The sequence below is a fragment of the Netta rufina genome, assembly GCF_964035555.1.
Source record: "Netta rufina genome assembly, chromosome: 14".
NCBI classification, from domain to species: domain Eukaryota; kingdom Metazoa; phylum Chordata; class Aves; order Anseriformes; family Anatidae; genus Netta; species Netta rufina.
This window is the reverse complement of record NC_140137.1, coordinates 20,569,844-20,582,704: the sequence shown is the minus strand read 5'-3', so window position 1 is coordinate 20,582,704 and position 12,861 is coordinate 20,569,844. Positions and strand designations below refer to the sequence as shown.

The 12,861-nt window shown below is 43.2% G+C and overlaps 1 protein-coding gene across 1 annotated transcript; it reads left to right on the top strand.

Annotated features, from left to right (window-relative positions):
- Positions 1 to 1,230: 1,230 nt before the first annotated feature.
- On the top strand, positions 1,231 to 9,511 carry GFRA3 (GDNF family receptor alpha 3; the record flags this gene model as incomplete). The annotated part of the gene is made up of 8 exons (XM_084295467.1): positions 1,231 to 1,273; positions 4,894 to 5,169; positions 5,868 to 5,960; positions 6,368 to 6,713; positions 6,792 to 6,901; positions 8,007 to 8,141; positions 8,939 to 9,069; positions 9,377 to 9,511. 8 exons carry the CDS (start codon positions 1,231 to 1,233, stop codon positions 9,509 to 9,511), a joined length of 1,269 nt encoding a protein of 422 aa, XP_084151593.1.
- Between the last annotated feature and the right edge of the window lie 3,350 nt (positions 9,512 to 12,861).

Sequence of the window (12,861 nt, the reverse complement as noted above, 5' to 3'; positions counted from 1 at the left end):
TGTCCCATCCATCATTTACCTTAAGTTCCCCAACCAGTAGACGTTGATAAGAATTTAAGGAATGGTGAGAAAGATCTTCTCTCCTCCTTAAACAAGAAGCAAGAGGACAACTTGTGGACAACTTGTTCATATCCAGAATTTTCTCATGGCAGCTCCCTCCGGTAAGCTGGACTCATCTTCTTCAAAACCCAAGAACAGGACGGCAGCACTGAATTGGATTGAGAATACTTAATGTGTTTGCATAATTATTATCCTTTCTGTTGGGCTTTTTGGAGTAAGTCTCTCTACTTGTACAAACAATTGATCTACCGAAAGTTCACCTTACTTTCATGTACTACTGTTTGATGTGTACATGTTGTTCTGTTACATTTTCACATTGGTTAACTAGATCTTGGGATGGAAACTAAGAAGAAGGACCTGTTCAAAAAGAAGCACGCCTGCCTTAATTTCACATAGGCTTTTGGAAATGCCCTACATAGTGGGGATGTAGAAGAATAGCTCAATAAAGGCCAAGCCTGCAACAGGTAAGTTTCTGAAAAGATCCTTCACAGCAAAGCTAATGCAAAGGAGCCAAAAGCTCATGCCATCCTTTCTGCAGACTAAAGAAGCATCAAGGGAATTTATTCAAGAGACAGCCAGCATCTGTCCCGTCCGAGGCCACTCTCTCTGTTTAATGTTCACTCTTTTTTTTTTTTTTTTTTTTTTTTTTTTTTTTTTTTTAGCAAAGCGCACCCCTGTAGGTGCTCACAGTTATCACCGACTACAGCTTCGCCCTCAGTGCTAGGACTCAGTGATCAACCCAGCAAACGGGAGTTTTACACGGCATCCTTCGGAAGCGCCGCTTCTGAAACATCCTCGCCGGGCTCGCCTGGGCGCACGCCCCTGCGCGGCCCGCGCCGCGGGGCCCGGCGGCTCGCCGGGTGCTCCCGGGACAGCCGCGACGGGCCGCCCCCAGCTGCAGCGCCCGGCCCCGGCCCTCGCCCCGGCCCTCGCCCCGGCCCTCGCCCCGGCCCGCCACGGCTCGGAGCGCCGCCGCTACCCCCTCGGAGCACGGGGCCGGGGCCGGGCCGGGCCGCGGGGCGGCGCTCGCCGCCAGCACCTCGACGGGGCCGGGCCGGGCCGTGGTGTGGCGGGGCGGGGCGGGGGCCGCTCCCAGGCTGGCGGGCTGCGCGCAGCCTGCGAACTGCGGACCCGGCACCCACAGAGAGCGACCGCTGGCCGGGCTGCAGCATGCGGCTCGCCCTGCTCCTGGGGCTGCTCCTGTCCCGAGCCGGTAACAGCGCGGGGTGGCGGGCGCGGCGCGGGCAGGGCAGGGCAAGGCAGGGCAGGGCAGGGCAGGGCTGGGCTGGGCTGGGCGGCCCCGGCCCCGGCCCGCTGCCGGCAGAAGCTGTGCCCGGGGCTGGCGCCCCTCGCTGCCCCCGGCCGGCCGGTCCGTTTGCGCTCTCCTGGCGCCGGGCGAGCCCGGGGCGCGTCCCGGGCTCGGGGCTCCCGGCCCCGGCAGCTGTGAAGAAGCCGTGCTTCAAACCGGGAAAGACGTGCTGCTCCTTTGACCCGAAACGTGAATCGCAAGCCCTGATGTGACCAAGGAGGGATGCTCTGGGGTGGGGGAGCAGATTTCATTGAGGCGAAGCTCGCGGAGGCGAAGGAGGACGACTTGCTCCTCCGACTCGCAGCAGGGAGCGACGGATGTCAGGAGCTGATCCCTCAACGCAGCAGAAAGGGCACAAAGACAGTGTCCGTTCTAGCTCTTGGAGGAGACGCTGAACCTGTCTGAGCTAACTTTGCTGAGAGCTTGTTTTGATAGCAACCTTCCAGGCAGTACCCCTCTGAAATGCTTCAGGCTGATGGTTTTCTGAGATGAGGCTCAGTTTGCAAAGACCAATCTAGGGTGCTCCTGCGGAGATGCAGCTGTTTGTCTTACTCTGCCCTATACTACTGACAAGTCACAATGGCTGAGGATGGAAATGGTTCCTCTTTCCAGTTCATCTCTTTCTTGGGCAGTCGTCATGGTTGAAGTGGCTAGAAATAGAGAAACTACAGAACTTATCTGAAGCACTCCTAGACCCTACCTATGGGATGTCAGTGCTTTACATTCAGAAAAAGGTGCAACTGGTGAATATCATGACTGCTATAAAGAAGAGCTATTGTGCTGAGATCTCAGTAGCATTTACAGCCACATGATTACAGTAGATTTCCCACAGTTTTCCGTTGTCCAAATACTAATGCTTTTTTTATATCTGTTCTTAATAAAGCAAAGGCTTCCTTTCTGCAATTGTCCTCTCTTTCAAGAGCTAGGAGCACTAGGGATATTTAAATAATAATACTATTAATTGTAACTCTATAAATACATATAACAGAACACGGAGTCATAAGGGAGAATAATTGGCTGTTGTATTAGCTCTTAATTTCTCTAAGATATAAATAATCATGTTTTGTGAAGTTAATATTATTTATTTATTTATTTTGTAACTGCAGAAGGGACTCCTGTACAATCCCTTTAATGCTTTCTGCAAGTTAAACTACAGAGCTTTCTAATTCTTCCACCTGACTGCCTGTAATTATAACTTTTTGTTGTTGGCGTTGTTTGTGTGTGTTTATGTTTGTGTTTATGTTTGTTTGTTTCTTTGTTTTTACGAAGAAGAATGTCATGTATTAGGGCTTAACACCATGCATAGCTATTATATGATGTCTGTTAAGGAGGATTGTTTTAAATTTTTCTGCTTTGAGGTTTCCAGCAGCTTCACCCAAAGCGTCTGGTATAGGCCTGTGGCAAAAACACAGTCCATCCATTTATAATCAGTTTTGCTCTACCCTGTCAATAACTATATCACTTTAAAGTTTTGAAAATGTCACTTAAACCTCAGGTGCTTGTTGAGCAGAATTCTTAAGGCTAGGAAAGTATGTCCTGTCCTTTAATGAGCTTACTACAACAGCTACTACAGACCACTGTTGGAGATGGTACTTTGTTCTGGCCTTGTGAGGTAAATCAGTTTGCACCTCTTAGAATTCCAAAGCTACTGAAGATAATAGAATCACAGATTCATTTAAGCTGGAAATTTTGCTATTGGAAATTTGCCCTGCTTTTGCAACCTTACGGGATGTAATCAAACTCAGAATGTTCTTTAAGGTTGTGCTGAGGTGGAATGCCTAACCAAAACCTATTGTGCCAGATGCAAAGCATTTCTGGTGAGAGATTGTTTTTCAGAAAATTTACAGTCATATAGTTTTTATATAATAGCCAGATGAACAACAAAGTACAGGAAGTGCTAGAAAAGCCAAGAAATATATATGATTGGGACAGAGACACCTAGATAGCATTACTGGGCTGCAGAAAAACTAGGAAGTTTGAGAAGCGGACTAGTATGGAATTAAATGGCCTACTGCTTACAGCAAATAAACTCATGAAGCCAGCAAAAGTGAAGGAAGTGAGAAAACAAATTAGATAGCGAAGACAGTATACCACATAATATAAGCTGAACCTATATATATATTTAGCTTATAGTCAAGACAGACAGAAATAGTAATACAGCACCTTCTGATCAGGAGAATGACAGGTGAGATCACATACCCAAAGAACATCAAAGATAGGCGTTAGGCTAGGCATAAGTTATTTCCCCAAAACAGCCAAGCAATATTGTCCTGAAGGGAAGAACCATACTACTAGCCTACATAACAATTTTGTTAGCAAATAGTCTTGTTCCAAGTCTTCACAAGTCTAGGTTGGATGGGGTTTGGGAAACCTGTTCTAGTGAAAGGTGTCCCTGGCCATTCAGGGAGGTTGGAACTAGGTGGTTTTAAGGTCCTTTCCAACCCAAAACATTCTGTGATTCTATGGTTGTACCTGTACTGTAAACATAGATTCATATACTATAGAAGTGAAGAAAGATTACAGACTGAATTCACCTCCCTGTGAAAATGTCAGCTCTCCCTCTGTATTATCGTTAGGACAGAACAGTCTATATATTTAAAACAAACAAACAAACAAAAAAAAACCAAACACACCAAGTTTTAAAGATTGTATTGTTAAATTAAGATTATTTAGTACTTCCATAAGGTGGTGGGATGTATATAAATTCATATTTTATATATATATATATATACATAAAAATTAATACATGTGTTATACAAATACACACAAATAGTTATACTCAGACTTCACAAATGACCAAAAGATGAAAGCTGACAGGTTTCACCTGCATTCCAGCATTTTTGGCAGAAATTTCAGGGATTCGGTTCTATATACTGTAAATTGATTGCATGTCAGCACTTTTATATGAAACTACTTGCATCTAGTGATAAGGGTTTCTTCTGTTATACAAAGGATACGTATATTTATTCTTACGTTTGCAAGCTCAGTACAGCAGTTGCTTTTACACCCTGGAAATGGCTTTCTCAGTGCATCTCTTAATGACCAGTATATACATAGCAATGGCACTAGCACTTGACTTACATCACACAGTGTTGTGTTAGTACTTGTTTATTTCACTGAGCTTTTCATTACCCAGATAGGAGAGTTTCTTCAAAGCAGGCCTCAGGAAAGCCAAGGTTTCCATAGGGATTTACTGCTTCAGGAAAATACAGAGCCATCCCTGATCCTGGCCAAATTGAAAGAGTGAATGGTGATGCAGGGGGGGGGCGGGGCGGGGGAGGAAGGCTTTATTAAACAAAATATTTTTTGAGATTTTTCATTAATCTTTTGTTCCCCCTTTAATACACTAATACTCATCCTTTTGTTTCTAAATGGAGAAAGCTTTTGCTCCTTGCTATGTATATGAAGGACCCCAACCAATTCTGCCTTGAGTCCTTACTAGGAATGTCAACAGAACAATGATAATGAGGTTGTGTGGCATTCTCTTGACTGAAATCCTAACAATCTTTTCCCTGCTTGACCAGGAGACCTCCTGTCTCTGCCAAGGAGTGATTGCATAGCAGCGGAACAGCTGTGCCTCTCAGACTCCACCTGCAATGCCACCTACAGGATTCTGGAAGACTGTGCCCTTGCAAAGACTCGCTTCCTTCCACTGGATCATGATAGCAGGGTCAGATGCCTAAATGCAGAGCTAGACCTCGGAAACAGCTCTTTACTGCACTGCAAGTGTCACCGACGCATGAAGAGACAGGAGCATTGCCTACGCGTTTTCTGGACTGTTCACGCCAGCATGACAGATGGTGAGATGAAATAATATGAATTTAGAAGGTACTAGTAAAGCTCAACCCTGCCCCACCACCTGAAAAAAAAACGTGAAGGGCCACTTCCCAACACTGCAGATATCACTTTGGAGCCACATCTCCTAGTAAAGAGGAGTCATTACTTCTCTGTTTGATAAGCATAGAAAACTGATCTGGTCTGAGACTGGCCCTTCAAATACACCAGGAACCTTAAGAAACAAAGATAGCTAGTTTGAGATATTTACTTATATTTAGTGCTGTGAAAATCACCTCAAAATGGTCACATCTGTCCGTCACTGAAAATGGATGTGAGATTATCACACACACTGTAATGGCATCTATGAGCACGCTACTTCTCTCCAGCTTTAATGGGATGCTTGTACTTGGCCTCCCACCAGGGACTGCCAATGCTGCATATCTCCTCGCTAGCACTGAGGCTGAAAAAAAGCAAATTTCAACATAGACTAAATTCCAGCCAGAGGAAATCTAATGACAAAATGTAATGCTGTTACTATACAGTAACAGCTTTGCATCTCCAGCAGAACCATTCTTGGCATTTGGCTTTGAGCATGATAGAACATCTCTGAACCCCAGCCTGAAGAATCACAAATAAGAGGAAAAAAACAAAACAAAACAAAAAACTGGTCACAACACATTTCTCCCACTGCATAAAATAAAATACCTTGTGTCTTGCCTAGGCTATTTCAGTTTGGAGACCTCTCCTTATGAGAATCCAGCAAATGAAGAACACTGGAAGACAGACTATAATGAACTGGCAGCTCTGCTATCAGGTAGGGATTGTAATGGCTATATGATATGCTACTGCGTGTTTTTAACGTTTCAGGGATGAAAATTATTAAGAAGAATGATTTGAGGTAATTGCCCTCAGAGGAATGTCTGCTCTGGGTACATACCTATATTTGCACCCCTACCAAATATAGCTACAGATCCAGGCCTATGAAACAGGCAGTAACCCACAATGATGCATTCTTTGGAACATCAACCAATAAAATAGGTGACTTTGTAACTAACATCACTGCAGTGTCATACCACAGGCACATAGCAGGGCTAAGATGCTTTTTTCATTTTGATGTTAGCAATTAGACCATCAAGTAAGGGCTACTCCTATTTCCATGTAAAATCTTTTCTGAAGACTTGCTTCCTTGTTTACGGTGTGGGTTTTTTTTTGGCTTTATAGGGTCACAGTTAGCAGGAGATGCAACAAATCCATGCCTGAAAGCAACTCATGTCTGTAATCTGAGCAAGAAGTGCGTTCGGCTGCGCACAGACTATGCCTCAATCTGCACCAAGGGAGCAGGAAGTGAGGACATGTGTGACCGTCGCAAATGCCACAGAGGGCTAAGAAATTTCTTTGAGAAAGTGCCTGAGGATTTTACTAGAAGGATCCTGTTCTGTCCATGTCAGGATGAACTTTGTGGAGAACGACGCCGGAAAACTATTGTTCCTGATTGTTCCTTTCAGTATAACACTAAACCCAATTGCCTCTGGCTTCTGGACTCCTGCTTGGAAGACCACATCTGCAAGTAGGTCTGGCAGCAGCAGACACTAGCCACAAGACGAGAACAACATAGACGCTGATAGTCTTATTTTCCTTCCTACAGATCCCGACTGGCTGACTTCCAACAAAACTGCCAACCTGCAGATATGTCCCCAGATGGTTGCTCTCAGCACAATCATGCTGCATGCCTGCAGGCTTACATGGGGATGATTGGTAAGTGATACCCAGGGGAACACACAGGGTGAATGCCTTTAGGCAACAAACTTGCAGTCACACTGCTATGCCGTGAGGGACTGTCTTGCTTTGATGCAGGTAATAGTGCTCAGTGTGCTCATAAACATGCCTTAGCCTAATTGATGATAGTGTTCTCACTTGCTTCTGAGGTAAATGCAGCCCAAAGAGAGCTCCTTCATGGCATTTATCACTCTGTTTTGTCCTATCCACTGCTGTCAAAGCAGCAGCATTTTCCTGGGATCCTTGCACTCCTGTTTGCATCATCAGCTGATGCAAAATGCTCGAAATGCCTGACCACTGGGACTCTCTTGGCTGTATGAACTAAGACATCCCTGCTGTAGGAGCTACATCATGATCACAGGAGAATCCAATTGTAGGATTGTTATTATACATGCCCTCATTTCTTAATGTTTACATTCCTGGTGGTTTAACACTGTGTACATGCTGTCTCTGAGCCAGTCAGAACAACAGGTACACAAAGCACCATCAGCTGTTGGAATGAAAGTTGTCTTTGCTTACAGACATTTGCTGTCAGCCTGCTAATGCTTTTTCAGAATGGTTCAAAGGAGAAGCTGCAAAGTGCAACAGTATCTCAGAAGCTGTAATTCTAGACTACAACTTCTGTTTTTCCAGATGGTTTTGCTATTGTCATCCCAAATAAACTGTGCTCTGAATGGCACGCTACAGTGCCAGCACTTATTTGGCCATGCAGTATCGCCTGCTATGTGAGAACTGAGAGAGCCTTTTGCTGTTATATGCCAGTATTGCAGTTGAATCTTTGTAAGTGCTTCTCATCCTTCAGTCTAATGTTTTCACCATGTTCAGTTATCAGTATACCTCACCATCAGATTGTCTGAGTCAGGATTAGCAATCTCCCCACTTTCTCACAGTATAGCAGACTACACATGAATTCATCAGACCTGGGTCACCTTGCAGGGGCTTCTGATCTCTTTGAGTAACAAACACATCACAATGGAAGGCTTCTGCCTCCAGGGTAGCATTGCCTTTAACATAAGAGGACTGATCATGCTTCTTTCATTTAGTGAAGTAAATCTTGATTCCCATTTCTGGGGATTTGGGACAGGCACGCCTATGACACCCAACTACATCAGTAACTCCAGTGTGGAGGTCTCCTTGTGGTGTACCTGTGAAAGCAGCGGCAACCAGAAGGAGAAGTGTGACCAGATACTCAGCATGTTTGAGAGCAACAAATGCCTTGGTAAGCATCACATCATGGAACTGGGGAAACAGCTCAGCACACGGAAGTTCAAATCCTGTTCCTTTCAAAATCCTACATTGCATTGCTCTTGCATATAGTTCTGTCTTCTGAAGTGTTTCCATGATCTCCTAGCCAACCTGTGGGACCAGCCTGGATCTGGTCACACAGGTGATTTTGTATCTTTTACCAACACAGACACCAGTGAAGCTATCTACAAACAACATTCAAATGAGGGATTACAAAGAAATCGGGGGGTGTCAGACATGTTGTATCCATAGGTTGCTGAGTAGCCCCATCACTGCAGAAGGATTATGGGGTTTTGGTTTCCCCTCCCCTTATTAGCAACATTTAATAAGATTTAAATACTTTGTTTGTAAAAGCTTCCAGAAGATATCAAACAAATAAATCAGCATAATTAGATAAATGATTATTTAAATCTACCTACTGCTATACTGAAAAGACCTGTGCCCAACACTGTAGATGCACCTACAACCTAAACATCCCACCTGAGACACTACATACCTGCCCCTTACAAACAGACAGCTGGCAAAGTCCCATAGAAATCCAAAGGTCTTCAGATAGAGTGAAAATTGGCTTTGTAGTCTGTTCTAAAAGTCACAAGTAAACCCACAAAGTAACATGCAATTTATTAAACACAAAATATGTATTTTCTAAATCAAATCCATACAGACTGTGAGTGCCTTTCTTAAAATAGCTACCCTAGACTTCTGTTCACTAAACTACAAGGTATGCACAAGAAAAGTATAATAAGACTCTTGCTTTACTTCTGTTTACAGAAAATACTATTTGGTCTCAAATGCACCAGAAGCAGACAGGTCTGGAAAGACAGGAAGACTTATTTTATTCATCTTCCCTAAGCTTCCAAGGAGACAGTGCCAGCACATCTCTTGCTTCAGAAATGTCCCAGGTACGTATTGCTTTGTTGCCTCCAGCAAGTGGTGAACCAAGCAGCATAGATACAGTTGTCCAATAAGCCTGGGTCTGGAAACATACGATTTTGGACATCAAAGTGAGGGATGCCATATGCATGCAGAACCCTAAGCTGCTTTAGCTGAACCTATTCCTTCCACAGACAAGCAGAAATAGGAGGCCTTGCTGCTTGGCTGCAGAAGTTTCCCATAGTCTCACAGCTGTGCCCAGAATTGGAGGCTCTACAGAGGTATTTGAGCACAAATAGGTCTAACTGGGATTCATTCCTCTTTTTCATTTCCTAGGTGGCTGAAGTGAAGACGCATCGAGAGACCTCTGAACACAGCAGTTTGCCTATGGTCTCCTCTGTATATTCTGGAGCTGCTGTTTCTTGGTCATCTCTGTCTCTGTTCCTGGCCCTGTTGCTGAGTGCACTTTAACTTGGGATAAATTGCATCTTTCCTTCCCATATTATTAATCTTATTCCATGTCCAGGCACCTCCCACTACTGATTTACCCTGGAGAAACAAAAGGCTTCTGGAAAAGAGGAAGGGAATACCCTTAATCCATAAATGCAGTCACTAGAAACCTCTCCCTAGCTTGGACCCCACTTTCCCCCAGTCAGTTTGCACTAAGAACTGCAGATCTGGAGCACACCATTGCTTCTGCCATGTTAGTATTTTGAGTAAAAGTCCAGCTGATATTCAAGCACTGTATTTTAAAACAGAAGTCTGAATTCTGTCAGAACTTGTGCAGGGTTAGGTTTCTGAATAGAGAGAGGCACCTTTAGTCAGAAACTGCATGAAGCTGCTTCAGCATGGAGCTGTAACAGAGGAGGCTCAGGCTGGATTTTAGGAAAAGGTTCTTCACTGAGAGGATGTTCAGGCACTGGAACAGGCTCCCCAGGGCAGTAGTCACCACACTGAGCCTGCCAGTATTCAAGAAACATTTGGACAATGCACTCAGCCATATAGTTTGATTTTTGGGTGGTCCTGTGCAGAGCCAGGAGTTGGACTTGATTATCCTTGTGGGTCCCTTCCAACTCAAGATATTCTAAGATTCTATACCTGACACTGTATCCTATCACCCCACCTCCTCAAGCTATTCCTCAGGCACAGAGTACAGCATACCATTTTTTAAGATTTAGTGGCCTCACTCCAGGGAGAGTTGCAAACAAAGCTAAGTAAGTGTAAACATAAAGTCCCTGTCAAATACCAGTTTTGTATTACTTTCAGTTCCTTTTATTTTTATTTTTTTTTCCAAATCCATTCTTTTAAATATATGAAAAACACTATCCCAGCTCAAGGATGCTATACCCCAGATTATGTTCTTGCTTCTTTCAGTTTTGCCCCTTGTAACTATACATAACATCCATTAGCATGGCTAGCAACAGACTTGTATTTTGTGGGTTAGTAGAAATTTCTCTACTCAACCCTAGTAAATTTATCTAGCCAAGGATGACCTTGCCAGGCCTCAGGCCAAACCTTTTTAGGAATGCTCACAGAAAGCGCATAGCTCATTGAAGCTGTATTCACTACATTGAAGTGGTATTCTCCTGGCACATTCAGTTGCAGAAGCCTCTGAAAGATGGAACTAGTTTGTAGCTTTCCACATATTGAAGTTACCATTTTCCCCTTTCACTCCCTGCCAGCCTCCTCCTTTGCCAAGCTCTATTTCATAATCTGTTTATTCTGAGTGTAAACATGTGCACTGTATAACTGCTGTTATTTTATGCTGCATTGGCCTGTTAAAATGTGGTGTTAAGTAAATATTGATTTCTGAGCATAGGTTAATAGTCCACAATCAATTGTGTGCAAGAGTTGCCTCATCAGCCATCTTATGCTTTCAGGATAGCTAGAAACTGAGTTCAGTACAGCTTCTCTACACACTCATATAATGCCTCTTGTTCATCCTATGAGGCACAACAGATCTGAACAATATTATGCACAGCTAGTACTGTGTGAGCAATATTAGAGTCCTGAATAGATGCAGAACAGGTTAGCATTTCCTTTTACCTTGTGCTTTATGTGCTCCCAGAAAGGTACCAGCTAGGTAATGTGCTGTGGTTCCCAGTCACTGTCAGACACCTTCTTACTAGAGAATCTTCCATTGCTAAATGTATCAGAGTAGCTATCCTTCTGCAGCGCTAATATTTCTATTTAGAATTCCAGCCTTCTCTTACCTTCTTAGGCAGATAGGGCAGGAAAATGATTGCAGGGAGCAGGACTTTGTCTGTTGCACAGAGAAGCAACACCTTATTTCCATGCAGTAGGAACAAATATCATGTTATCTTATTTAAGAGGAATATGAATGCTGTTATTTACCATTGCCTACTGAAATGTGACTATGTGAATCAAAATACAGTATTGTTTCCACATGTTTGTTACCCCTCTTTAATGAAAACAGAACCCACATTACCACAGAACTCTGAGATCTACATTTGACCATCCTCCATGAGCTGAGGCTGGAAATGTGTGTCAAGGCTCCTTATTGTAGCATTGTAGGTTCTGTTATCTCCAGCAATTGCTGGAGAGTGACAGGGAAGAGGAAAACACTGTGCTTTACAATATTCCACAAATCAGTGAGAACGTTTATCAGACGAATAGCTTTCCCTGAGCCATCTCTACCACATATACAGTCTACAGCATCCATCTTCCACTCATCTATGCTGCGAGCTTTCCTCTTTCTCCACTTCAGTGCTCTGAGACAGGTGGATATGGGGAAAGGCATTAGCATTTTGTTGTTCATATTCATGGCACTGTGGACTTTTAGCCCCTAATAAGAAGGTTACTGATTGCAACTGCAGCCTCCTGTTGTGCCCTGGATTACATAGGAAAATGCTTTACAGTCAGACAAAATCCTGCTCTAGACAGAAATTAAATAGAACACATCAGTTGGGATTTTTGTCCAAATGTCTTTTTCCAAATGTCCTTTTTCCATGTACATATGCACTTTTATATATACAGCTGCCTCCTAAAACTCATTCATCAATAACTGGAAACAAAATTTTCCTATAAATACACCTGCACTCACAGGTACGCACACTGATATGTGTACAAATCCATTTTTACTTAAACTTTCTTAATACCTAATCTCCAAATATCACAGTTGTTGAATGACACAGCATACATGCATGCAGAAGTATAACTGCTACTAAGAAACATCATGCCAGTATCAGTCCAGTTCTGCTAGCATCACAACACACATTCAGAACAGTTCCTACTATCTGTACTACACGGTAATTTACAAAAAACAACAACAACAAACCCTCAGCATCTATTCACTAGTAACTGCAATACAACATCTACCTAGCACCTTTGCTCTAAATACAAAAATAATCTAATAGAAATTCTCTGTCTTGTCAGTCTTAATATTGAACTCTCCGCAAGCATATAAAAGGAAGGAACCTTCTAATTGTTGTAATGTAAATTATTTTTAAGAGTATAAAATAATACCAAAACTCAGTAATAAAATTTATCTTGCAACTCTAGAAGTCTCCTGCCTTTCTGTGCCTTTAAGAGAAGCTACACTCCTTTGTGTCTACTGCTGGACACACTATGGGAAAGAAATTTAAAGAACAGAGACAGGATCTCTTACCAAGCAATCTCAACATTAACTTTTTCACTGTCAGGGACTTCAGATATGGCTACAGAAATGTACATCTGATGTAGCTTTAGATTTCTTAACATGGTTTAATGTATTTACAAAGGGCATTCACATAGTTCTTTTTGAGTAGTGAGCTCAGTCACTGTGTTGGATGAGTTATTTCTTGTCTGACAAGTGAGAGAAC